The sequence below is a fragment of the Ursus americanus genome, chromosome 11 (genome assembly GCF_024610735.1).
Source record: "Ursus americanus isolate L20-20 chromosome 11, mUrsAme1.1.p, whole genome shotgun sequence".
Taxonomy (NCBI): domain Eukaryota; kingdom Metazoa; phylum Chordata; class Mammalia; order Carnivora; family Ursidae; genus Ursus; species Ursus americanus.
This window is the reverse complement of record NC_142137.1, coordinates 73,830,087-73,856,152: the sequence shown is the minus strand read 5'-3', so window position 1 is coordinate 73,856,152 and position 26,066 is coordinate 73,830,087. Positions and strand designations below refer to the sequence as shown.

General features: G+C 52.0%; 1 protein-coding gene across 5 annotated transcripts in view; it reads left to right on the top strand.

The window, feature by feature from the left end:
- The window catches only part of RNASET2 (ribonuclease T2), a 53,036-nt gene that overhangs the window by 22,566 nt on the left and 4,404 nt on the right, over positions 1 to 26,066 (top strand). For 2 of the 5 annotated variants that reach the window (XM_087865649.1, XM_087865650.1), the window contains exons 10-11: positions 3,302 to 3,374; positions 13,753 to 14,018. The exons of the other annotated variants lie outside the window; for them this stretch is intronic. In XM_087865649.1, the coding sequence (XP_087721775.1) occupies positions 3,302 to 3,374; positions 13,753 to 14,003 (324 nt within the window). In that variant the 3' untranslated portion in view covers positions 14,004 to 14,018. Of the gene's footprint in view, positions 1 to 3,301; positions 3,375 to 13,752; positions 14,019 to 26,066 lie in introns of those variants that run through there. 5 annotated transcript variants of the gene reach the window in all.

Here is a 26,066-nt window from a genome sequence, read left to right as displayed (position 1 = left end):
TTCTGATTACCTCCCCTTTCTTTAAGTCAAGCAGAGAAAGACAATTATCATATGATTTCTCTCATCTATGGAATATAAGAACTAGGAAGATCGGTAGGGGAAGAAAGGGATAAAGAAAGCCGTTATCTTTTTAAATAGGGCGTATTTATCAGTGTGCTAGCCCGTGTCTTGTGGGTGGAGACGTGGCCTGGCGCTGGGGGCCCGTGAGCTTCCAGCAAAGCCAGGCGGTCAGAGGGGGAGCCGACAGGGGCGGGGGGACGCCGGGGGCAGGCTGGCTTCAGAGCTGTCGTGTGGCCCGCCCAGGCACCCCGTACGAGGAGGCTTAGGTCACTGCGGGATGCCGCTCAGGCCCTGAGGGGGACTGTTTACCAGCACTTGTTTTGGCCTGGAGCGCACAGCAGGTGGTGGCCGCGCGCTGGATAACGCGGACGGAACCTCGAGGAAGGGCCCTGCGGGGGCCGCAGGGGACTGGAAGCTGCAGCAGTCTGCCCCAAGGGCTCAGTCTGTCCCACAGACACTCGGAAGTCTGTGTATGCATCACGCCCTGCATCCAGCTCCGCCCACGCCCTTCCCGCTGTAGACATTCGGGGGCGGGGCCGGGGCGGCCCCGGGCAGGCAGTCAGCGCCCCAGGACAGGCAGGAGCAGGTGGTGGGCGGGGGTAAGCGGGATGGGGGGGGACAGAGGGGGGATGGGGAAAAGCGGGCAGGGGTCTTCCATGGGACCAAGGGAGCCCCCCCCCCCCGCCAAGTCAGCACCCAGCGGGTGGGCAGGAGCAGGTGGGGGAGGAGTGCAGGGAGAGCGGGCAGGGGTCTCCTACGGGACCAAGGGAGCCCCCCCCCCAAGTCAGCGCCCAGTGGGGGGAGGAGGGGCGGGCAGGGGTCTCCCACAGGACCAAGGAAGCCCCCACCCTCACCCCAGTCAGCACCCAGTAGATGGGCAGGAGCAGGTGGGTGGGGGAGGGACGGGCAGGGGTCTCCCACCGGACCAAGAGAGGCCCCTCCCCCCGAGGGGGTCGGTGCCCAGCTGGTGGGTAGGAGCAGCTAGGAGCCAAGCGAGTGGGGCAAACAGAGGGGGCAGGGGTCTCCCACGGGGCCAAGGAAGGCCCCTTGGCCGTAAGCGCCCAGCGGGTGGGCAGGAGCAGCTAGGGGAGGAGCTTGGAGGGGGAGGGATCTCCCAGGGCCCCCCCTCCTCGTCCCCCCCCCCCCAGCCGAGGGCCAGCTGTGGGCTGATCCCTTTGCCTGGAGCATCACAGGAAGAGCGCCCCTGAATAAACCCAGAGGAAGAGCGCCAACTGTGAAGCCCAGGAATGACCTTGGAGCCCCCTCTGCATCCCCAGCAAGGGGAAGGGGCCTGGCACCCACCTGGCGCTCCCACCTGCCCAAAGCAGTGCCTCTCCCTGCTGGTGAGTGAGTTGTCATCGTTCCTGAGTGATTACTGTCCCAAGTCACTGCTTCCCATGGAAGCCTGGTGGCCCTTCTCAGTAAATGCCATCACCACCCTCCCCTCTCTTGGTCCTGGCAGAAACTCCAGCGTTAACTTGGAACTTTCTCTTCCTTTGCTCTATTCTTGTCATTCAAAACATATTTGAATTATATTCGTTTTCTCCTTTCCAGAAGACTTAGTTCAGAATCTCATCATTCCTTCTGGAGACCACTGCTGACTGCAAGCCACTCTCTCCAAAGGCACCTCAGCACCTCGTTTGTGTCACTCTGAATCACAGGGAGGCCCTCTGCCATGGGGTCAGACCTGCAATCCTTCGCGTGGGGACCAGGGAGCCTACAGTGCCCTCCCTCCAGACCATCAGCGTCAGCGGCACCAGCACCCCCTGGGGCTCTGGAGGGGTCCTGGCCTGCAGGTCTCCATGGCCTGAACTGTCCCTGCTTTGCTCAGCCACCCCCACTTACGTGATAACACCCAGCTCCATTGGGACCCTCAGAAGTTCCTGCAGACCTCCTGGACCCCACTCTGCCCCTGGGTCTGGGGGAGCCTGGGGTCATGCCTCTGTTATAGCTCTTGCTGAGTGTAGACACGGGCTACATCTCACTTGCCATGAGACCGTGGCTTCTTTTTTCACTTTACAAAGGTTTGAGCACTTCCGTGAGCCAGGCACTCATTCAGGCACTGGGATGCAGCAGTGAACAGGTAGACAAAAACCCTTCCTCTTGGAGCCTACGTCCTAGTGGAGGGAGCAAAAGACAATGAATGAGGACGTTGGGTGGTTTATTTAATGGTGCTGAGTTTGGGGGCAGGGACGCGCTGAGGGTTAAAGAACTTGGGCAGGCTAGGGAAGCCGCTGTCAGCCTGTCCCCCTGCCCAGAGGAGGAGGCGCAGGAACGGTCTAATTACGTTTTCTCTTTCTGCGGTGTTTTTGTGAACTTTGGATCAGGAATACAAAGAATTTAATCCAGGTCCCAAGGCAGTTTGCAAATATCTTTCCAAAACTCAACGAGATCAGCAGTAGTCATTGCTGCTGAGGGCTGGAAAAACACTTCCGTGCAGTCCAGAAAGCTGCTTTCCCTCCCGAGATCTGGCTCATGGAGTGGGAGGCCAGGACACAGCCCCAACATGTCACACTGATGCCCATACTTCTGTAAGACAGTCAGCCTAACCCCATTGTTTATGGGGTCGGCTGCATTTACATAGAGGGGTGGTAATAGGAATTCTTCATCCTAAGCAAAACCTTTGACAGAAGACGAGAAATGCTTTGTGATGGGAATTGTGTGTTTCTGAGAGCTGTAACCAGCCCTCCACCGCCTGTAGACAAGAAGGACAGTTTCAGGTTCAGTTGACACTGGATTGCCGGAGGGTTGGAAATGCACAGGGTCAGAGCTGGTATGCTCCACAGTGTCTTCACATGGACTTGCCTGGAACATTCCAGACCTCCGTGGCTTCCGTACATTCAGAAAGCAAGAATCGTGCACTAATTCCTGTTCATTCTTGGATGTTGAAAAGTCTGCAGTGTTGACGGGCCCATTTTCACCAGCAAAAGTGTTGACCCTGGCTTGTCTAGTGGGTGGTCCCCCACTCCAGACCCCGCTGTCCCAGTAATTCGGGTCTGGATTGGCTCCACCGCGAGCTACGCACGCCTCATGCTTTCGCAGTGCACGGTACAGCTGCTTGAACACAGGTACTTAGTACATGTGTGACCAGATTTGCAGAAAGACAGTCGGCAGTGGCCCAAAGAGGATCCTGTTCATCAGAAGTCACCTCCGAGTGGCCCACCAAGTGTCCAGTACTCAGGTGCAGGGCGCCCTTCGTTGCAGACTTGAAGGTCACCTGCATGCTTTTTCTCCATGTTAGAGCACAGAGCACCATAAAGAAGAGCAACAGATACTTGTGGGGTCCCATCCAGGATGCTGGGAGTCTCCTGCAGGTGGGTTACGCCATGCACATCGATGGATACGATTCAATGTCGCTACAACTGACGGTCTCGTCTGTGATGTGGGTGCAGTGGGGCACCACTTACTGGAGGGGACATGCTGCAGTGTGGGCAGGCACCAGTGAAGGAGGGGTTACTAGCTCTGGGAGAGTGTTGCCTTTTGAGTGTGTGAGTTAGTGATCCATGAGCACACGGATAGATATTTCTTTCACATTTATAATACATATCACCGACATAAATATGAACATATATATTCATGAACACATACATGCATGCATATCAGTTAGGACCCTGACAGTTACGAGGAGCAAGAAAATGAAAGCTGTCTTTAAAAATGAAAGGAATTAGTTGACCTCAGTTATTGGAAACGGCCCTCAGGTGTAGTCTGATCAGGGGTACAGCTCAATTACTATGCAGTTGGCCCGGCTCTGTCCTCCACATGGTGGTTTTCCCTCCGCCCCGTCTCCACATGGAGCAGAATGTCAGCTGCCCTGCCAAGCCTCCAGTCCATCCGGGAGGAGCTTCCAAGTAATTTCCTTTGAAAGCAAAGCAAAGTTCCCCTAAACAGAGTCTCCCTAAACTCCTTGTTCACTTTCATTTTTATCTCTATGGGACATAGAAGGACAAGCAGGCCCCTTCTGCAGCGGCTACTCAGAGCTGCAGGATTGTAGGAAAGGCCGCCTTTTTATGCTTTATGCCTAATTATGACAGAGGATAAGTACCTCAAGTCATATACCAGTGTTCTTATTTCTCTTTTTTTAAATAGATTTTATTTTTTTATTTGAGAGAGAGAGAGAACACGAGCAGAGGGAGAGGGAGAAGCAGACTCCCTGCTGAGCAGGGAGCCTGATGTGGGGTCTGATCCCAGGACTCCAATATCATGACCCGAGCCGAAGGCAGACGCTTAACCGACTGAGCCACCCAGGTGCCCCCAGCGTTCTTATTTCTGTTAAGGTTTTTAAAATTTATGTATTTGAGAGAGCAAGAGAGTGTGAGCATGGGGGGGGGGCATGCAGAGGAAGAAGCAGGCCCAGGCTGAGCAGGGAGCCCCACGCGGGGCTCTATTCCAGGACCTGAGATCATGACCTGAGCCGAAGGCAGACGCTGAACCCCCCCCCCCCCGGGAACCCACCCAGGCGCCCCTAGTTCTTCCTCAATCCTGCGGGCAGCCTGTAAGGCGTAACCCCGGGCGCCTGCACGAGACCAGAGCAGTGGCCGCGCTGGCAGACTTGCGGAGGGGCACAGCCACGGCGGCAGCGGCGTACGGAGAGCGCGCCCCTCCCACGGACACGCACCGACGTGAGGTGGAGACGGCGCAGGGCAAAGGGCGCTGCGTCCTGCCACGGCCTCCCAGCGCGCTTCTGTGCTTTGGAAGCCGCTGGCGCCGCGTGCGTGGCCCTGGCCGGCTGAGCTGCAGACGGCAGTAGGGTCTAGGCAAGCGTAGACAGCTGCCCACCGCTAGCGTCCTGCCATTGTTTAACCTCGAGGTGAGGCTCTGCACTTCGTTGGGTCACCTTCTCCCCTTGGGCCCTCCTTCGGCGGAGAATGGCGGCGGGGGGTTGGCCGCCGCGGGGCAGGGCTGCTGCAGGGGAGCCGGGCGGGCGGAGGCAGGGCGGCCTGGGCGGGCAAGAACACGGAGGTCAGCAGAACACGGCCTGCAGCCGCTCGGGGGACGCACTGGGTCCATGGGCCCTGTCCCCAGCGTACAGGGGGCCGCAGACCCCGACTCGGGAGGCCCAAGGTCCAGCAGGGTGTTCAGTGCAGTCGCCGCGCAGTCCGCATGGTGGCCGCCGAGGGCCGGAGGCCGCAGTGAGATGGCGTCCGTTCCTGCCCACGCGCAGGCTCTCTCCGGGGACCGCCGCCGGCGGGAGCGCATTGATTACTGAACACTTGCGCTCCCATTGGAGAGAACGGGCTCTGCTCCGTGCCTTTTCCTCCATCATTCTCGCCCAGACCTGCAGGGCAGGCGGTGACTCGGGCCTTGTACCGCGGGCACCGGCCTTGTGGTCACCGCGTCCCGGGGGCCCGTGCGCTCTGGACGGTCACCGGCGGTGACACGGGTGGCTCGGGAAGGGCTCACTGCTCTGCGTGCTGGCGGTAGGGCCCCGAGACAATCTGAGACCTCCTGGAGGCAAAACTGTCCCTTGCCGTGTTCTTAAATCTGAGGTGCGCCAAAGACAGCGCGTCTGGTGAAGGGGAGCCCAGCCCCGGGCGCTCTGCCTGGAGCCCGGGACCACCCGGTCCTCCTCGCACCTCGCATTGGGCACCGGGGCTGGGCGGGAGCATGGTGCCCGGGCTGTGCGTGGGAATCTTCCCAGCACCCGCCGCGTCTGTGCATTGGGACGGCAGTTTGTAGGGTGACCACGGGGAGGCGGATGGACAGGGCGTTCGCTCAGGTGTGTAGGGCTTGTTGAACGTTACAGTGAGGCCCTCTTAATCCCTCCTCACTGAGTGTGATTGTGGGGCTGCTGTTACTTCTGCGTTAGTTTGTAAGCAGAAGGATGGGTCATCAGTGTTCGATCCGCAAACAGTGTTTGCGTGTTGTAAAGCTCGCCTTTGCCTTGGTGATAACGGTCTTCCGCGTCTGAGGGGTCTGTGTTCCTTTATCGGTGATTTTCTGTAGTCAGAAATCTCTTTAGGAGGACCTGTCAAGCTCTTAAGAATGTGCTACATCTCCTGCTTATTTTAATCTCCAGACTGGTCACTGATTTTTTTTTTTAAGATTTTTATTTATTTATTTGACAGCACTAGAGAGACAGTGAGAGAGGGAACACAAGCCTGGGGAGTGGGTGAGGGAGAAGCAGGCTCCCACGCCAGGAGCAGGGAGCCCGACATGGGGCTGGATCCTAGGACCATGGGATCATGACCCGAGCTGAAGGCAGACACTTACCAACTGAGCCAGCCAGGTGCCCCTGGTCACTGATTCAAAAAAAAATTTTTTTTTTAAAGATTTGATTTACTTGAGAGAGTGGGGGGAGGGGCTGAGGGAGAGAATCCCAAGCAGGATCCATGTGGAGCCCGACACGGGGCTCCATCCCACAACCCTGAGATCATGACCTGAGCCGAAGTCATATGTTTGTCACTCAACCAACTGAGCCACCCAGGCGCCCCCAGACTGGCCACTGATTTTTAAGCTGAGCTCAGGATGGGCCTGCTTTTGTGTTACCCCTAAGGCAGCCGTGGGTCACTATGCTGTTTGTCATACGTGTAATGCAGAGAACATTGATACAGTATTTGGAATATGTCATCGCATTTACATTGGACCATAGCTGTGACATTCAGGCAGTTTACCACTTTTGCATTAGAATCATGAGACTATAACATGAAAATATGGGCCAAAAGAATTGAAAAATTGTTCTTTCCTTCTGGTTCTTCCATTCAACATTTTGATCCACTATGATGGTTAATTGTATATGTCAACTTGGCTGGGCCACTGTGCCCAGATACGTGGTCACACATTATTCTGGATGTTTCTGTGAGGGTGTTTTTAGATGAGATTAACTTGTAAATGGGTAGACTTTGAATAACACAGATTGCCCTCCCTAGTGTGGGTGGGCCTCATCCAATCAGTTGAAGGCCTGAATAGAACAAAAGACTGACAGCCCCAGAGAGAGAAGGAATTCTCCAGCAGATTTCAGACTTGAACTGCAGGTTTCTGACTTGACAGTCTGCATATCATGTGAACAAATCCTTATACTCACTCACTCAGTGTCCCTTTCTCACACACACATCCTACTGGTTCTGTTTCTCTGGAGAATACTGATACATACAGTTTGAGTGAAGGTAGCATTGGCACATGCAAGGCACCCAGCCAGCTGAGTTCCTGGGGTCTCCCTGAGCCGGCTGAGTTTCTGCTGTTCTGCTTTTCAGGGGTGAATGTAGGGTTAATGCTGATTCCATGCAGGGCTCCCTACAAGGTCTCTACCGCCAAGAACTATGAGCATACACAGAGACAGATCGTGATGGGTAATTGGAGGTGTCGACTTGGCTGGGCTAAGGGCTGGTAAACATCGTGGCTGGGTGTGTCTGTGAGGGTGTTTGTGGAAGACATGAACACTGGACTCAGTACAGCCAGTAGAGACCCACCTCACCACAGTGTGGGGCACCATCCCATCTGCTGGGGCCCTGAATGGGACAAAACGGCAAAAGAAGGGCAAATCACTCTCTCTTCTTGAGCTGAAACATCTGTCTTTTCCTGCCTTCGGACCCGAGAGGAAGGTTCTACACCTTGGGCCTGAGACTGAAGGACCCCACAGGCTTTCCTTGTTCTCCAGCCTGCAGATAGCAGAGACCTTGTGAGCCAAGTCCTGGAATAAAGCCCCACTCACATGTCTGTATGGATCCTGTAAGCCTCCTGCTTTCTCTGCAGAACCCTAACACAGACAGTACTACCAATATCGATGGAGTTGGTGAAAATAGTCAGATGGGGAGCTGAGAGGCACCTGGGGGGCTCAGTGGGTTAAGCAGCCAGCTCTTGATTTCAGCTCAGGTCATGATCTCAGCGTCATGGGATTGAGCCGCGAGTCAGGCTCCCTGCTCAGTGTGGAATCTGCCTGAGAGTCTCTCCCTCTGCCTCTGCCCTTCCCTGCACTTACACGCTCTCTCTCTAAAATAAATAAATAAAATCTTAAAAATGTGGAACCGAAAATGTGGTGGCCAGTGAAGTATGCCCACCCCATCCTGTCCCTTAGTCACTCAGAGACTCTGGGCCACCTGGTACCATATGTATTCTTCTTTCTAAAGAGTTTCGAGTTTACAGGAAACTTGGAAGAATGGTGCAAAATGCTTCCCCTCTGAGGCCTTGGAGGTAAGCTGCCGCCGTGATGCCCGTCACCCACACGCATTTGGCGTGTGTTTTCTGCAACAAAGGGCATTCTCTTACGAGCGCCGTCATCTGGATGAGGAAATCGGCCTGACCCTCCACTGCCACCCAATCCGTAGACTTGCTCCGTCTCCACCAACTGTTCCCACATCACCTGTAGAGAAAAGCATCTACCGAGGACCCCTCCTTGCATTTAGTGTCCATGCTGCTTTGTGGCCTTCCATCCGGAACATTCCTCGGGACTTGTGGGACCTTCATGTCCTCGGCACATGGGCAGACTATTTTGTAGGCTTCCTCTGAGGTTTCTTCAGGGCATGTTCTTTGTCGAGTCTGCTGGAGAAGTGGGCCTGCGTCTCCTGCATCCTGCCGGGGTGCCTGGTTTCTGCTTGTCCCGGCAAGCTGCGACCTGACAGCCTCTCCACCCTTACGAGTCTCCTTTCTTCCTCACCGTCAGTGACTGTTCTGTGTGTGGACGGACTCTGTAGTTACCTAAATACATTGTTCCTCACGGCACTTATTTGGTGCTCAAATAGCCCCCAGTTTGGCCTGTGGGAGCCCTTCTGGCTGGCCTGTCTGCTCACATGGTCCTGTCATTGCCTGAGCATTTCCTTACCTTCGGCACAGAAGGATGCCTCTCTACACTTGATGTCTGTATTTATTTCCATATTGGTCTGTGCATATTGCAAATGCTGGGTTCACCACATGCTTCCCGTTCCAGTCGAATGCAGCAAAGATCGCTGCTCTGCTCGCTTCCCACATCTGTGCCTTTCTTTAACGTCGGCAAAGCCGGCTGTTGATCCGTCCATGTCCTGCCTGGCTGTGCCCCGCGCATGCGCTCTAACACCCCATCCCTACGGGGCCTCGTCCCACCGGGGCCGCAACATCCCAAGGGACGAGGGGAGGAAGGGAGTTTCACCCCTTGTAAAGCTACGCATGGTGCTTGCATTTTCATGATGTATAAAGTCTGTTCCTGTGCACACTTGTGCCCTGAAATTCTTCCGGAAGATGAAAAACAGAAGCCGTGAGGCCAGAGAGAGTGATTTATGTTTAGTAATAAAAGTGTTCTGACGGCTAACAAATCATTTTACCCCAATTATCTGCTGTGCGAATCCACCCCGAAGGCTGGCAGGATTCTCGGCCGAGGGTTATGGTGGGGATGGCCCGGATTCTCTGCAGTGGGCAGGGGGTCCGGCAGGCGGGCCTCAGGTGCAGTCGGGGGCATTGCTGGTTCCCTTTATGCTGGAGTTTTGTGATGCTGCGATAACACTCTTTCGAAAGAATCTGTTTTGCCACATCGGCCTTCTGAGGTGCCTGCAGCAGGGGGAACCGGAGCCCTGGCCTGGGGTGTGTCTGCTCTGGCGGGAGAGGACGTGTCTGCGGGAAGCCCAGGAGGCCGCGGAGCAGAGCTGCTGCAGAGCTTGTCGCCCCCAGGAAGCCCGGGGGAACCGTTCCGGGAAGGTTGAAGAAGCCGCTGATGTTCCTTCCTGAAAAGCCAGTGTGAGAGGAACGGCCCCGAGCGCCGGGGAGAGATCCCGACGCTCAGAGGCTGCCAGCGACGAGGAGCCACACAGGCGGCCCAGGACCAGAGCCCTGCTCAGCACCCCGGTTTCCCGGAGCATTTCACTGGGGCCGCCTCTTCTCAGCGCTCTCACGGGAGAGGCAACGCAGCGGCAGGCAGGCGGCCTTGTCTTTAACCGCGCTCCCTCCCCTCCCTCACGTTTATCATAGAAGTCGCCCTGAGCAGGAGACCCAGGAAGCAGAATTTTTGGGGGTGAGAAATCCCGTAGGCTCTGCAGCTTATGTACCACCTTCTGTTGGTTTCACCCTCACGGAGGGGAGGGGAGACAGTCACCCCGTGAGTCGTGAGGGGTCACGCCACCGCCAGAGGCCCCGGCGAGGCCACACAGGGCCCAGGCGCAGACCCAGGCTGTGGCCGCAGGTAGCACATGGCCCCGGCGGTCACCGCCCACTGCTTGGAGGCTCAGGGGAGACACAGCGCATGGGCACGGTGACTGCCCCGTCACCCCTCAGAGTCCCAGGACACACATCCGAACAGGCAGGCCTGTGTCTCACGTCAGCGTCCGCACTGATCAGTACTGGTGTTAATTACTGGGACGTGGGAGAGGGACCCAAGGGCTCCTTACAAATGAGGAATCTCGAGGTGATTGTCTGTGAGCACGGGAGAGCAATCCTTACTCAGTCTCCCAGGGTCAGGAGAGCCTTTGCAGGGACACAAATCCAGCGCAGGGTCGGGGAGCCAAGGACAAAGCTCCCAGGGGAGAGGAGCATGCAGGAAATTGGAGAATGAAAGCCCTTTCCGAGTCTTTTCTGTGATGAAGAATCATGTTTCTTTTTTAAAAAAAATATTTTATTTATTTTTTTGCCAGAGACAGAGAGCGAGAGAGCACGTGCGTGCGCGGGGGAGGGGCAGAGGGAGAGGGAGAGGCAGACCCCCCCCCGCTCAGCAGGGAGCCCAATGCAGGACTCGATCCCAGGACCCCAAGATCATGACCTGAGCTGAAGGCAGACGCTTCACCGACGGAGCCCCCCAGGCGCCCCAAGAAGAATCATTTTTTAGCTTGAGAGAGGTGTTTGCCTGGCTCGTCAGCTTGCCCGGGGAGAAAGAGTTGGTGCCTGTAGCAGACGCAGGACGCAGGACGCAGGACGCAGGGCAGACAGATGGACTCGTAGAGCACCCTCAAGTAGGACTCTCCAGCCAGGACGAGGAAGAGTGTTCAGGCAGATTTCCGTCCAGGCCAGGTGTCAGAAGCAGAGGACGTATTCACGCATCTGTCGGTGGCATGAACCAGCTCATGCCCATGTCACTGGCTCACCACCCCTGCCTGTCCTCTGCCCCGTCTGCGTGCGCGGGGCGTGGGCCCCAGCTTCTGGAAGCAGGCACATCGGAGACAGTGACTTCACGTCCTTCTGGCTGGACACTCGAGGGGGCCATGGCCTTGGCTTCTCCCTGCTCCGGGGGGTGGCTGCCTGTGCTTGTAGGGGCTGTGCTTCCCAGGGCCTCTGCCCCGGCCCCTCTCCTGGTCCTGCTGCTGACAGGCACCTTACGGCCTCCTCCCACTGCCTCATTGGCCTTCTAATCCCATTGCTGTAATGTTTTATTCATGCTTGTGTGTGAAGTCTGCAGTATTTATTATTAGTGTGTTACTGGTGTTCATGGTGTGTTCGCGGGAGAGCAGAGACCCTCTGTCGTATCCCTGGTCTCACCCCATCATGGGGGCTTGAGCGTCCTGCAGACATTGGGACACGCGAGGCCACGGCATCAGAGAGGTGAGGGACTGGCACTGGGCACGTGGACGGTGAGCGCCCAGCTAGCAGTCCCAGCTCAGGAATGTCCGAGTCTGAAGCCAGCTGCCATGTGTCCCTTCTCGATGATGGTTTTCATGTCTCCACATCCGTAACCGCCTGGGATCATTTATGACCAGCTTCCTATGGATGAACCGGCCAGTGGACGTGTTTGCAAATCGCGGGCGTAGACTGTGTCAGGAGTGAGTCTGCAGAAAAGCCCCCCCATGCCTTTGGACACACTACCCGCATCCTGAGGGGGGCTGTCTCATCCCGTCAGGCTGCCCCAGCAAATACACTGCAGACGGGTAACGTCTGAGCAAGACATTGATTCCTCACTGTTCCGGAAGCTGGAGGTCCGAGATCGCCAGCAGAGTCAGTGCCCGGAGAGGCTGTTCCCGGTTCACAGAGTGGTCTCCTCGCTGTGTCTTCATGTGGTACAAGGGTTGGGGGTGCCTGGGGTCTCTCTTATGAGGGCACTCATCCCATTCATGAAGGCTTCACCCCACGACCTAATCGCCTCCCAATGGCCCACCTTCTAGCAGCATCACGCTGAAGATTGAGATTGCAACCTAACGGCTGTGGGGGACACAACCATTCAGGCTGCACCAGGAACCAAGGCCAGCTGAGGCCTCTGACTCCAAATCTCGTCATCTCGGGGGAATCTCATCTGGTTTTTGTCCATCTGGAAATCTCAGGCGTCTCTCGGAGCTGTCTAGAGCGTGCAGGAGGCAGGATGAGTGTCGAGCCCGAGGATGCTGTCGGCAGCATCTACTCTTCACCCGTGCACAGGGGAAGCAGGAGACCTCCGTTTTCTGTCTTCACCCAAAGGCTTGAGCTGCCTTTCGTGTCTCTCTGTCCTACAGAGGGACCACGCAGACATCGTGTGCAAGAGGAAAAGACACTGGACTGTGGATTACTATCAATAATGGTAACCGCGATAGATAGTGGTTATCAATCACAGCATCATTAAAACTGGGCTTCGTTCAGTCAGGATCAAGGTATAATTATTTCTGGAGGCATAATTCAATGAAAAGGGGGAAATCCAGTTTAAAAGCAGTAGTTTCTATAAACTACAGGCTCAAGAATTGTGCCTACAATTAATTCACTCATGCCAATGACTATGGAGTATGATTTTTGAAGAATATGTGATTCAGACCGTTTGGTATCTCAGAGAGGACCTGTAAGTTACCTGCCTTATTTCACCCCCTTATTTTTCTGAGCCAAGGACATTTTTGTCCTGATATGTCTGGGAATGCCTACGAGTATTTTCCTGCTAAATTAAGTTAGCAGGCCTCTGCATTAAGGAACTGGAGAGATGGAACAGAAGACCTGGTCCCCGTAGAACTTTGCTGTACAGTTGGGTCGAAGTTCATCCAGATCTATGATATGACACAGGTGGAGCATGAGACACCGAGTGACTGGTACAGATGCCGAGGGGGGTGGCGGAGAAAGGCAGCCCCCCCCCAACACGGAGTAGGGAAGCAGCAGGGCAGGAGCCGGGATGGGGTGCAGAGTTTGTGAGCAGGTGTGGCGAGCCTGGAGAAAGGCTGAGGGGCCACCATGACCGTGGCCGTTACTGGAAGTTGAGCAGGAAGGGACACTGGCAAAAGCAGGTTTCTCAAATGAGAGTCTGGTGGTTCTTTCGGACACAGGGCTCAGAGCTCAGTGGCTGCTTGGTGGGGGGCTCGAGGCACAGCTGCTGGAGGATGCCCGGCGCTCAGAGGGGGCAGACGGCCTGGAGGAGGCAGGGCAGGGTAAAGAGAGAAGCACCAGGACTCCAGCCAACGATGGAGGGGTGTGGGGGCAGAGGCTGGGAGAAGGTGGGCCCCAGGCTGGAGGGGACTGCTGCCCACCACGGAAAATCGGAATGTGTTCTGGGAGCTAGCTGAGTGGGAGGAGACAGTGTGGTCGTGTCCGGGCCGAGTTTCTGCCAGGAATGAAGGAAAGGCTGCGGGAGAGGTCTCGCCACAAACCTCAGAGCTGCAGAGCTGCCGAGACGCCCGGGTGAGGATTATTCCACCAGAGCGTCCCGCGTGTCCTCCAGGGACATCCATGAGCTCTCGAGGGGCACGCGCACCAGACACGCACGGAGTTATGCGCTAGGTTTCTGCAATGCGGGGATTATGGGGGTGTAGTTTACGGTGACGGGATTTCCTAGTGAGTGCATGCTCTTGCGGCTGTCCCCGGCACCCCGTGTACTCCCCTTCACTTTCACCTTTCTTTATTCGTTCATTTATGCAACAGCTGTTGCCAGAGCGCCTCCCCCAGGTGAAGAGCAGTGTGCTGAGGGCTGGGGGTTCCGTGGTGAGTGGAAGAAGTCCCGGACCACCCTCCTTCTCCTGCTCGACACGACAGATGCTGAAGAACCCGCCTGGATAGAGGCGGTGAGCGAGAGGCCGGGTCCTGAGAGGCGCTACGGAGCACGGGGCCTCTGGGGACATCACCCGTCACGCTCACCGGCCAGGGTCCCCCACGTGTCTCTGCTTTCGCTGTGACATTCTATTCCATGTCTTGAGCAGAGAATCTACCACTCCCGGTCTCCGCTTTCGCTGTGACATTCTATTCCATGTCTTGAGCAGAGAATCTACCACTCCCGGTCTCCATGGTCTCCATGGTCTCCAGCAGAGAAAACACTTAAATCTCTGTGCACAAAACCTCCCAGAGGTTCTCAGAAGGTCAGGACCCACGGTTGTCCTTGCTCTTACGCCGTGGACGCTACGCAGGTGATTTTCTGTGTGTCCAGAGCAGCATGCCGTGTGAGCGAGCGGGCCCACGCCGCTGGCCGCACCGCCATGGAAACAGGCCCGCTCCGCCAGGGGCCCCTCCCGCCTGCTGCAGTCAAAGCTGAGAGCACAGGGAGGGAGGAGGCAGCCAATAAAAGAGAAAATTATGTATTGTGACATAACACACAGAAAGCCGCATGCTGTACTTTCTCCTCTGTGCACTGGGAATTGTGTCCTTGGGATTTAACGCCCACGTCCAGTGAGGACCAGGCTAGAATTCTGGCGCTCAGCTCCCAGATGGTAACTGAACGCCCCCGTGTGCCTTCTCTTTGCCTCATGGTCCTGCACCCAGTGTCCTTTACTCACCAGCGTGAGGTTGGTGCTGAGCCACTTGATCGGTAGACCAGAGGCCCGGGTGACTCCAGTTTGCTTCTCCAGCTGGGAATTCAGGGGCAGGTGTTCGGTGGCTCCAATGTTCATATGTAGCTATAACCTTCGAGAAGCAAGGAAGAGCCCACACCTTTTCCAGCCTGAAATTACATCAGAGCTGAGATCGCTGGCTGGGATTCACCCAGCGTCCTTTTGCGGCTGGCAGCGCAGTCGGCACGATGCTCTGGCCCATCTCACCTCCGTTGGGAGCTGTCAGGAGTGGCAGCATCCTGCTGGTGCCTGAGGCCTCGCTGGGCTCCTGCTGGCTTTCTCCTCCTCCTCTGTGGGGCCTGTTTGTCAGTGCTTCTGGGCCAAGGTCTCCTCTGTTCCACAGGGACTGGCAGCAGGACCCTGAGAGGTCAGCACAGCCACAAGACACTTGGGTGAGCTGTGCTTTATGATTTCGGTGTTTCCTCTTGCGATTTCCCACGTGGTCCTCCCAGCAAGCCTGGGGAGGTGGATGGAGCAGGTATGCTCAGGCTCGTCTGAAAGGTTACCAGAAGGTGTCCGATAGGTGCATATTACTGCAGCGTGGGCCTGGGCCTCCCACGCTAGAATCACCGCATGCTGGTTAGGAATGCAGAGTCTCAGGCTCTTCCTCCACCCGTGTCTCAGTCTGCATTTTAGCAGGGACCCCGGCGATTGCTGTCCTCGATGCCCTCTGACAAGCATGGTTTTGGGAGCCCAGAGCCGGGACTTTCCATGGCCCCCCACAACCACCCTGTCCTTCCCATGGAAAGTTCAGCATCTCCCCAGCTCCACACTGTCTCCCAGTGAGGGAGCTCAGGACTCGTGTCTAGGTCCAGGACACAGAACCAGATTCACAGCTCCTGAAGCAGCAACTGGAAGGCTGAGTCCAACCAGCAGGGATGGGCAGGGAGGGGTGGGTGAGAATGGCAGTAAAGCCCACAGGCGGGGGCATCAGGGCATGAGGGTCCAGGAGAGATTGCAGAGTCCCGGGTTCGAATTCCTGTTCGACAATGCACTGGCCTTCTGACTCTGCTTCACTTCCCTCCCCTGTGAAATGCGGGCCGCGTTAGGGAGTGGGAGGCGAGTCAGCACGGAGACAGGCTTAGAGGGGTATCTGGCGTGTGTTAAGATTTCAAAGGTGTAGCAGCCATCAGTCCCCGAGAAGCCTCTGGGGCAGGTGAGAGATGCTGGGCACTGGTTGGAAGCATCTCACCGCCCACTGGCGGAGGCCCAATTCTCACCCACTCCCCCTTCCTCGCCTCCTCTTGCGTGTCCGTGGCTGTGTTACAGTGTGGACCTGGCTGCCCGTCAGCTGCTGTGGGAAGAGAGTCACTGATGACAACAGCGCCGGGATCTCTGCATGAAACGGCACCGCTCTGTGACCATGTCAGCTCTCCGGCACCACTGCAAGGCCAGTGGATGATGGGACCCGTGGCCTCTTTTCCAAAGCAGAAGGATCCTGACGTGACACTACTGGCAGTGAATCTCGGCTGTGGGGCTGAGGAAGGGGCTGAGCAGGGCTTTGCAGACAGATCTGTAGGCAGAACAGCAGCCCTGCCTGACTCAGGCTCCTGGACAGAACGCCCCCCACCCCCGCACCCAGGAGGGCCCCGTGCTACAGACGAGGTGAACGAGTACTAGGCTGGGGGCCAGCATGTGTGGCTGCTCCCGCTGGTGGCCTGTGTGTCTCTGCAGCAGCTGGGGTGGTGCTCGCTGCTGTAGCAAACACACCCCGGCTTATTTCTCCCTGTGGAGCTGTGGAGCGGTTGCAGCGTTCTGGCTGGTGGGCGGCCTTGCACGCGGTGACTTAGGGGCCCAGGCTCCTGTGGCGAGTGGCTCTGCTGGCCCCTTTCACCTTACTGCTGGGCTTTATCGTTTTGGGAGCCATGGACCCCTTTCGGTGGCCTGAGGAATGGGCTTTTCTCAGAATAACGTCCTTAAACACATAGAATAAAGCACCTAGGATAACACAGAATGGGATCTATCAGTAGCAAAATCACCAGTCCTGATGCAGCTACCATGTTTTCCTGGCCACGCTCACACCCAAAGGAAATGCAAAACATCGCGGAGGTCAGTAAAAACAAAGATGTAGTTCTTTTCCCGACTGGAGTTCACAGAGGCTCCTAAGGATTTGATAATAATTGGTCTGTCCTGATGCAGCTACCATGTTTTCCTGGCCACGCTCCTGACGTCTGAAGTCTGACCACAGGTTTAGACCCTCAGCCAGCAGTCCAGGGCAGAGCAGGACCACGGCTGATGCCTCTGCTGGGAAGGACAGCCACGCCTGTCACACTGACCGGCTGCGCCAGCCACACAGCACACTAATGCACTAATGCCCCGGGACAGGCTTTGTGTCTCACACCACATCTCTGGCTTCAGCATCTCCTGTCTGCTGCGCCCGAAACACTGACGTTTGCTGGTGGACGGAACATCTTCTCTCTGAGCCCTGGGAGGAAAACTTAAATTCAGGGGTCTGCTCATGTCATTCCACAAATCCACCAAAAGCTGTTTTCAATGTGTGATACCTGGCCAAGGTCCCCCTGAGATCCAGGTGGGGTTCTGCTTTCAGAGGCTCCAGCTAGAGATGCTGCTGGGAGGAAGCCGGCCGTGCATCCCCTCAGCTCTGGAGAGACAGACCGAGACATGGTCCTGAGACCCGAGGCCTCGGGGAACAGGAGCGACCTGCGGCCCCTCGGTGCTCCCTCCTCTACCACTTCTGTCTGTCCGTCTGCGCAGGGCATGCGAAGGTCCTGCGCAGGACCTTCTGCAGGTAGGAATTGCTGGGGAAGAGTCAGGTTGGTCCTCCGGGCATCTGGCATCTTCCACCGAGGTATCTGTGAGGCGAGCACGGGGAGAGGCTCCTGTCAAAGTGAAGGTGATGCGGACGGCCCTGGGGCCGTGCCCGGGGGCAAGTGCTTTAGCTCTCCGAGTCAGCCACGCTGAGACAGCCCATCTGTCAGTCCCGAGAACAGAGAGCCGCTCCAGCGCCAGGTCTGGCTTGTACTACTTTGCTCGGGCTGTCGGAACACATTACCCCGCCGGGTGGCTCACGGCACAGGCGCTCATTCTCCCCCAGAGCTGGAGGTCAGAGCCCCACAGTCACGGCGTCTGCAGGCCGTGCTCTTCCTGACGGCTGCCTCGGCCGGCTTCTGGTGGCTCCAGGCGTTTCCTGGCTGTGGCCACGTGCCTCCAGCCTCTGCCTCCACCTTCGCGTGGCCTCCCCCATGACTGAGTTCTCTCTTCTTACAGACACCAGTCACTGGATTAGGGCCACCCTGATCTAGCACAGCTTCATCGAACCGCATCTGCCAAGACCCTGTTGCCCGAGAAGGTCACAGCCGCAGGTGTCAGGCGGACCTGACTTGGGCTCGGGACACCCTCCAGCCCAGAACGCAACACCTCCGCCAGGTTCCAGTCAGCCCCGTGCACACGCACACACCTGGGCGCTGCGGTTTCTCACCTCCTAACTGAGCTTTCGGTGCCCAAGGCTTGAAGAGGATAAAAATATGTTGCCTAGTCCTTCTTTGGGCCTGCCTCAGTTTCCCAAGTCCCCCTCAAAGCCGACGGCCTACTTTGAGAGGAAAATGAGCAGTAGGGGTGATGATGCGGGGACGCTACGTGAGCGGGTGTGTTTCCTTGTTTTCAAATCTGATGCGTCTTCAGCCGACGCTCTGTAAGGACCAATAGTCTCTCAGGAGGGTGTTTGTTGGAAAGTAGAATATAAGCATCTCAACTGATGATACCCTTACTTTCTCTCTTTTTAAAAACTCATTCATGCCTAGACCAATTATTATCAAATCGTTAGGAGCCTGGGACATGAGCTTTTTAAAAAAATCAGTGATCTAACCACTGACCTAAAGCTTTGGGTTTTCTGGTTCAAAGCTTTGTTACATTCTTTATACAGATCCAACCTGTTACTTTTTAAAAAATTAACAATTTCAAAGAAATTTGAAGGACTGTCCCAGGGAACAGCTGTACACTCATCACTTAGATTCTGCCATGCACGTTTTGCCGTGTTCATTCTGCCATCTGTCCACTTATCCATCCCTCTGTCCCTCCACTGCCGACACCTCTGTACTTGCCCATAAGTACTTTATCACGTGCGCCATTACACGTGTCTACAGGTTTCACTGTAGGCGTCATATTTGCCTTCAATGAAATGCGGATCCAAAGTGTCCATTAAGTGGGTGTTGGCAGCGCACACGCTTCTCTCACCCTGACCCCGTCAATGTAGGGAACGAGACCATTGACCCAGAGGTTCCCGGGCCTGTCTCAGTTAATCCCTGCCCCATTACTGTGCTGATTTTTTCATCACACGGGAGACTGGCCTATTCTATAACTTTACAGAATTGGAGCCAAACAGCCATTTCCTACTGGAACTCTTCTACTTTCTGTGGCTGCCGTAACAAGATAGCACAAATTCAGCTGCTTGAACAATGCAACTTATTTTTTTTTTAAGATTTTATTTATTTATTCGACAGAGATAGAGAGGGAACACAAGCAGGGGGAGGGGGAGAGGGAGAAGCAGGCTCATAGTGGAGGAGCCTGATGTGGGGCTCGATCCCAGAACGCCGGGATCACGCCCTGAGCCGAAGGCAGACGCTTAACCGCTGTGCCACCCAGGTGCCCCTGAACAATGCAACTTTATCTTCCAAGCACAGGAGCTTCTGACCCCGTGGGGTTTGGAGTGAACCGCCCTCCCCATACATGGATATGCTCTTGTTCACTAACCCCATCCTTTGTTCTTATGGAGGCTGCATTACACAAGCATGATTGATTATATCGCTGGCCACTGGTGATGAACTCAGCCTCCAGCCCCTTCCTTCCCCAAGCTTGGGGGTGGGGCTGAAAGTTCCAGCTCTCTAATCCCACGGTTGGTTCCCCTGGTGACCAGCCCCACCCTTAGGTCATCTGGGGGCTTTCTAAAAGTCACCTCATTACATATGCTCAGAGTTTGTTACGAACAACAGAAGACACACATTTCGCCTTTATCGCTCTGAAACTATTTCAGGAACCAAAGACAAAATCAAATATAACAAAATGTGCCCCTATTGCTCTAATCACTGAGGAAATCACAAGGGCTTTGGGAGCTGTGAGCCTGGAACTGAGGACCAAAGTTTCTATTTATTACGTCACTGAAATTACACTCTCGTCCTCCATCACCAAAGCCAGCCATGGCCTCTCTGGCCTCACTGTGCACCACTGTGACTTCTTTTCTTCCCTCTTCAGCTCTTAAGGAAAGTGACGACGACGGTGGCCCACGGGGGTGATTCAGGATAACTTCCCTATTGAGGGTGAGCTGATTGGCACCCTGAATGCCTCCTCACCGTGTAAGCCAACAGTCCGGGGTCTCAAGCCTTTAGGAGGCGCCATCCTGTCTACCACGTCTTCGCAGCAGTCCTGAGATTCGTCCGTGTTGCTTGTGTTGGGTAGTGGAGCTGGGAGTCTACTGTACAAAATTACTGGCTGGTTTATCCACTCTGTTGGTGGGCAGCTGGGATTCTCCCCATTTGGGCTATTATGAATAAAGCTGTTTTGATCATTGTTGTTCACGTCTTTCGATGAGATGTGTGTTATTTCCCTCGAGTGAATACGTAGAAATGGAAGTGCTGGATCAGAGAGTAGGTGTATATTTCATTTTTTGAAAGAAAATGCAGACCTTTCCCCCAAAGTGCTTATGTCATTTATCCTCCCAACAACAACGTGTGAGTTTTGGTTGCTCTGCATCCTTGCAAACATTTGGCGGTATTGATCTTTTTAATTGTAGCAATTCCAGTAAGTTGGTGTTAGTAGCTCATGGGGATTTACTTTGCATTTCCCTGATGACTAATACCGTTAAGCACTTTTTCTTGTGCTTATTAGCTGTTCCTGTATCTTATTTTATGAAGGGGCTCATCACATCTTTTGCCCATTTTTAGAGGATTGTTTTTTATTATTGAGTTGTAGTAGTTCACATGTTCTGCAAACCAGTTCTTAGATACAGGTTTTCCAATTTTTTTAAAAAGTTGAACTTGCCTAGTTGTTTCCTTAATGCTGTGTTTTGGTGAGAAGTTTTTATTTGAATATAATCTATTTTTTTCTTCTATGGTTATTTCCTTCTGTGACTTATTTAAGAAACATCTGACTACTCTAAGTCACAAAGATTTTCTTTTACATTTTCTTCTGAAAGTTTTATGGTTTTAATTGTGATCTATTGCAAATCACTTTTCATATATGGTATGACAAGGAGTCACGTTTCCTTTTCCTACAAAATGGAAATCCAGTTATTTCAAGACCATTTGTCAAAAGGTTTATCTCTTCCTCTGGGGATTGTTTTGGCATTTTTATTGAAAATTGGGAGAGTATATAAATAAAGGTCTATTTTTGGGGTCTCCATTCTGTTCCATCCATTTTTCAGTCCTTTTGCCCGTATCATACTCTTGATTACTGGAGATTTATGGCAAATCTTAAAGTCAGGAAGTTTAGGTCCTCCTACTTGGTTTTTCTCTAAAGGGATTTCTTTGGATATTCTAGGTTCTTCAAATTTCTATATAAATTTTAGAATCTACTTACCAATTTTTATTTATTTATTTATTATTATTTTTTAAGATTTTATTTATTTATTCGACAGAGATAAAGACAGCCAGCGAGAGAGGGAGCACAAGCAGGGGGAGTGGGAGAGGAAGAAGCAGGCTTACAGCAGAGGAGCCTGATGTGGGGCTCGATCCCAGAACGCCGGGATCACGCCCTGAGCCGAAGGCTGACGCTTAACCACTGTGCCACCCAGGTGCCCCAGCCAATTTTTATTTTAAAAATCTGCTGATATTTTGATTGTGATTGAGTTACTGAGCTAAATATACAGATCAATTTGAGAAGAAATGACATCTAAACAATAGTGAGTCTTCCAGTCAGTGAGGATGATATATCTCTCAATTTACTTAGGTTTTCTTTAATTTTTCTTTACAGTGTTTTATAGTTTTTGGTGTAGAGTCTTATATATCTTTTGCTAAATTTGTTCTTAAATATTTTGTTTTTGATGGTATTGTAAGTGGACTTGTTTTAAACTTAATTTTCCAATTATTTGCTACAGATACAAATTTTGTTTATTAATGTGATAATTTAGCACTATTTTAAATTCATTTATTAGTTACAGTGATTTCATAGATTCTTTAGGATTTTCTATACATGCAATTATGTCATCTGCAAATAGAGACAGTTTTTTTCTTCTTTTATACAGTTAAGTCTTTTATTTCTTTATCTTGTCCATTGTGATTTCTAGAATCACCAGGACAGTGTTGAATAAAAGTGATGAGATAAGGTATCCTTGTCTTATTTTTTGTTCCTGAGAAGAAAGTATTTAATAATTTACCATTAAGGATGACATTAGCTATAGATCTTTCATCAGATGGAAGATGCTCTCATCCATTTCTGAGGGTTTTTTTTCCCCTTTAATCATGAATGGATATTGAACTTTGTCAAATGCTTCTTCAGAACCTATTAAAACAATCGTGTGAGTTTTCTTCTTTTTTTCTATTAACTTGGAAATTACCTTTTTTAACTTTTTATTTACTAACAGGGTGGTTGATTTTGATCAAGGTTAAACCAATCTTGAATTTCTTAGATAAACCCAACTTAAGTATATATTCTTCTTTTCATACATGTTTCATTTATATTTGCTAGTATTTTGTTAAGAACAAGTGTGTTCATGAGGGTTATTGATCCGTACGTTTCTTTCTATTTTTTGTTTTTGTTAATGTTTTTGTCAGGTTTTGGTATTAATGTTACATTGGATTCATGAAGTAATTGAGGTGTTTATCCCTCCTTTCTTTTCTTTCTTTTTTTTTTTTAAGATTTTATTTATTCACTAGAGAGAGAGAGAGAGTGTACAAGCAGGGGGAGAGGCAGAGGGAGAGGGAAAAGCAGACTCCCTGCTGAGCTGGGAGCCCTTGGTAGGCTCCATCCCTAGACCTGGAGATCATGACCCAAGCCGAAGGTAGAGGCCCAACCATTTTAGCCACACATGTGCCCCCCTTCCTTTATTTTCTGGGAGAATTTAGGTGACACTTATACTACTTTTTTCCTACAATATTTGGATTCAACACTAAAAATATCTGGACCAAACATCAAAAGTCTTTTTGATGTTAATTCAATGACTTTAACGGATATAGGATTATTTAGATTTTCTGTTATCTGTGCCAATTTTGAAAGTTTTGTAGTTTTTCACCTACAGAAATCCCATTGGATCTTTTTTCTTATAACTTTGGTTTTTCTCCTCATTTCATTCATGCTTTCTTCTACCTTCTCAAACATATGGTACATATTTATAATTGCAGTTTTAATATCTTTTTCTGTTATTGCTATCATCTCTGTCATTTCTTTTTCTTTTCTTTTTTTTTTTTTTTTTTAGAGAGGGACATGGCAGGGGAGGGGCAGAGGGAGAGAGACAGTCTTCAGCAGGCTCCATGCCCAGCACGGAGCCCGACGCAGGGCTCGATCCAACGACCCTAAGATCCTGACCTGAGTCGTTATCAAGAGAGAGACGCTCAACCGATGAGCCACATAGGCGCCCCTCACCTCTGTCATTTCAGAGTTTGTTTCTTTGATGATTTTTCTACTGATTATGGGTCATATTTTCCTGTTTTTTAAAAAATTCAAAACATTTTTTAATTGAAGTGTAGTTGACATATAATATTAGTTTCAGATGTACAACATAGTGATTTAACAATTCTGTATGTTATGAAATGCTCACCACAGTAAGTATACTTACCATCTGTCACCATATGTTATTATAATATTATTGGCTATATTCTCCATGGTGTACTTTTCATTCCTATAACTTATTTGTTTTATAACTGGAAGGTTGTACTCCTTTATCCCTTTCACCTATTTTGCCCATCCCCCATCTTCCTCCCCCGTGAATTCTCCGTGTTTGTGAGTTTTATATACTTAGAGTCTGTTTCTGTTGTTATTGAATTATTTGTATTGTATCTTGTTTCTTTGCGTGGCTAAAAATTTTTGATAGGATCTTGGACATTTTAAATTCAACATTGTTGGGTGCTGAATTTTGTTGTTTCAGTATTGTTGAGTGTTGTTTGGGGAGGCAGTTTAGTTACTTGTAATTAGTCTAATCTCTTCAAAGCTTGCTTTAAAACCCTGTTACGGGGTGCCTGGGTGGCTCAGTCATTGGGCATCTGCCTTCAGCTCAGGTCATGATCCCAGGGTCCTGGGATTGAGCCCCGCATCGGGCTCCCTGCTCAGCGGGAAGCCTGCTTCTCCCTCTCCCACTCCCCACTCTCTGTCTAATAAATAAATAAAATCTTAAAAACAAAACAAAACAAACCCCGTTACATGGGTTCAGGACAGCCTTGTCTAGGGATAATTTATTCCTATTACTAAGGCAGAAGTCTTTTGAGGACTTCACTGATGCTCATGTGGTAGGAGGTCTTTCTGCTCAGGCTGGGGAAAGCATGACCTCTTCTCAGCCCCATGTCAGTGCCATGGATCGTGCTCCCTGCTCCTTCACTGTGGCTCTTTCTCTGGCCTCTGGTGTGCTTCCCGTACACATGCACAGACAAATGTCAGCTACATCTTCCAGGGTACATCTCTTCATATTTCTGGAGCTCCATCTTCATTGGTTTTAAAACCAGAAATTTGAATCTTCCCAAATCCTAAGTTCTTCCCAAACCCCAAATTCTGTCTCCTCCATTAAGGGGGACGACTGAGCTCTGTTTGATCTCTGCTTCCTGCTCTGTCACCTGCAAACTCTTTCAGGCAAAAATGTGGGGAAGTCTTGGGGCTCACCTTATCTCATTCCCTTCTCTCAAATAAATGGTTGATGGGATCTCTGTCCTGAGCTAAAATTGAAAATGTCAAGCATCTCATCAACATTGGCAGCCATGCAAAGAAACAAGAAAATGTGACTCATGGTCATTGTTCCACATATTTTGAAAAATATATTTATGTATCTTTTTGGTTTAGATAGGAGGGTAAATGCAGCCTCCATTACTACATCCTGGCTGAACAGAAGTCTCTGTGGGTTTTGATCACAGTTTTCAGCCCTACCATACTGTTACTATGGCTGAAAGTCATAAAACAAGAAACTCACCATGTGGCACTTCTTTCTCCCAAATTGTGTCTCCCTTCCAAAATCTGCTTGTTTTTGTTTACTCTCAGAGCCTCTGAGTAGTTGTTTTTGTATTTTGTATGTAGTCCATGGTTATTCTATTCAAGAGGGTTGGTCTGTTGAGAGGTGAAACCAAACTTTATCTTTTCTTAAGAAATGCAATTTACTCAATCTTTAATATATCCCCATCGATACTGCCAGCCAATGTGAAAACATCCTCCCATCCTCTGGTTCACGGTCTGATTCTTCCTGGGCGGGACCCAGTCTATGTCTAAACCGTGAGCCTTCTTCCCCACCAGCTGGTCAGCTGGTATCTGTTTCCTGACCTTTGCTAGCCTTAGACCCCTTGGCACATAGTACCACCTGAAAGGAGCTTTGGCCATTCTGCAATGGAAGCAGCTGTTAAGTTATAATATAACAATAATTCATATTATTAATTCATTAAGTAAGTTCCCAGGCATTCTGTGGGTGTTAGAGATAAATTTGAAAATCAAGGTTTCTGTTCTCAGATCATTTGATTTTAGGTCAGAAGAATGAACAGGTGGCATAAAGCGTCAGGGAACACGTGTGAAAAAAGTATCACACACTTAGGTAATTGTTATAAGGCTCCTAATGACCTCCAAGGGAAGCATTGTACAAATCAGCCTCGGGGAGCAGGGGCGCTGCATACGGCTGTGCAGGCATGGGACGGTGCTGGCGGCAGCCCTGCTATTACAGCCTCTCCCCCCAGTATAATAGGACATGCACAACAGTCCGCCATAGCCTTGGAAGAATGCAGAAAAGCCTCAGGAGGGAATTTTGAAGGACTTGAAGTATGAATACTCATTTGCCAGCAATGATAGAATAAATTAATATTTGGATGGCCGATTGTGATATATAAAACCTGTCCTTCCACACCCAGATGACATGCCCATTCACAAGGCAGCTCCCAGCACATGGAGGCTGACCACTGAGGACCCTGCTCTTTCAACCCAGTAATACTCATTCCCCCTCATTCCAGATGTTCCATGTGCTTAGCTCCCTCACTTTCTAACCCACAGACCGGCTTTTGGGGACTTCTGACTCCTTCAGTTTGGCTGCCCTTCCTTCCTGGGTTTGGGGTTCACACCATCGTGGTTTGGGCTACTTGTAGCACAAGTGGGACATGCTCCTTGCACCCGTCCGGGGAGCTCAGGACGTTCTGTCACCACCGTGGGGCTGTGGCATCCAGACACGTGGGTGTTAGTGCTATTGATTACAATACCGATACTCTGATTTCTGGGTGCAGACCGAAGCTCAGAGAAGGGAGGCCATCAACCCAGGCCACAGGATAATTGAATCATGGGGTTGGGGTG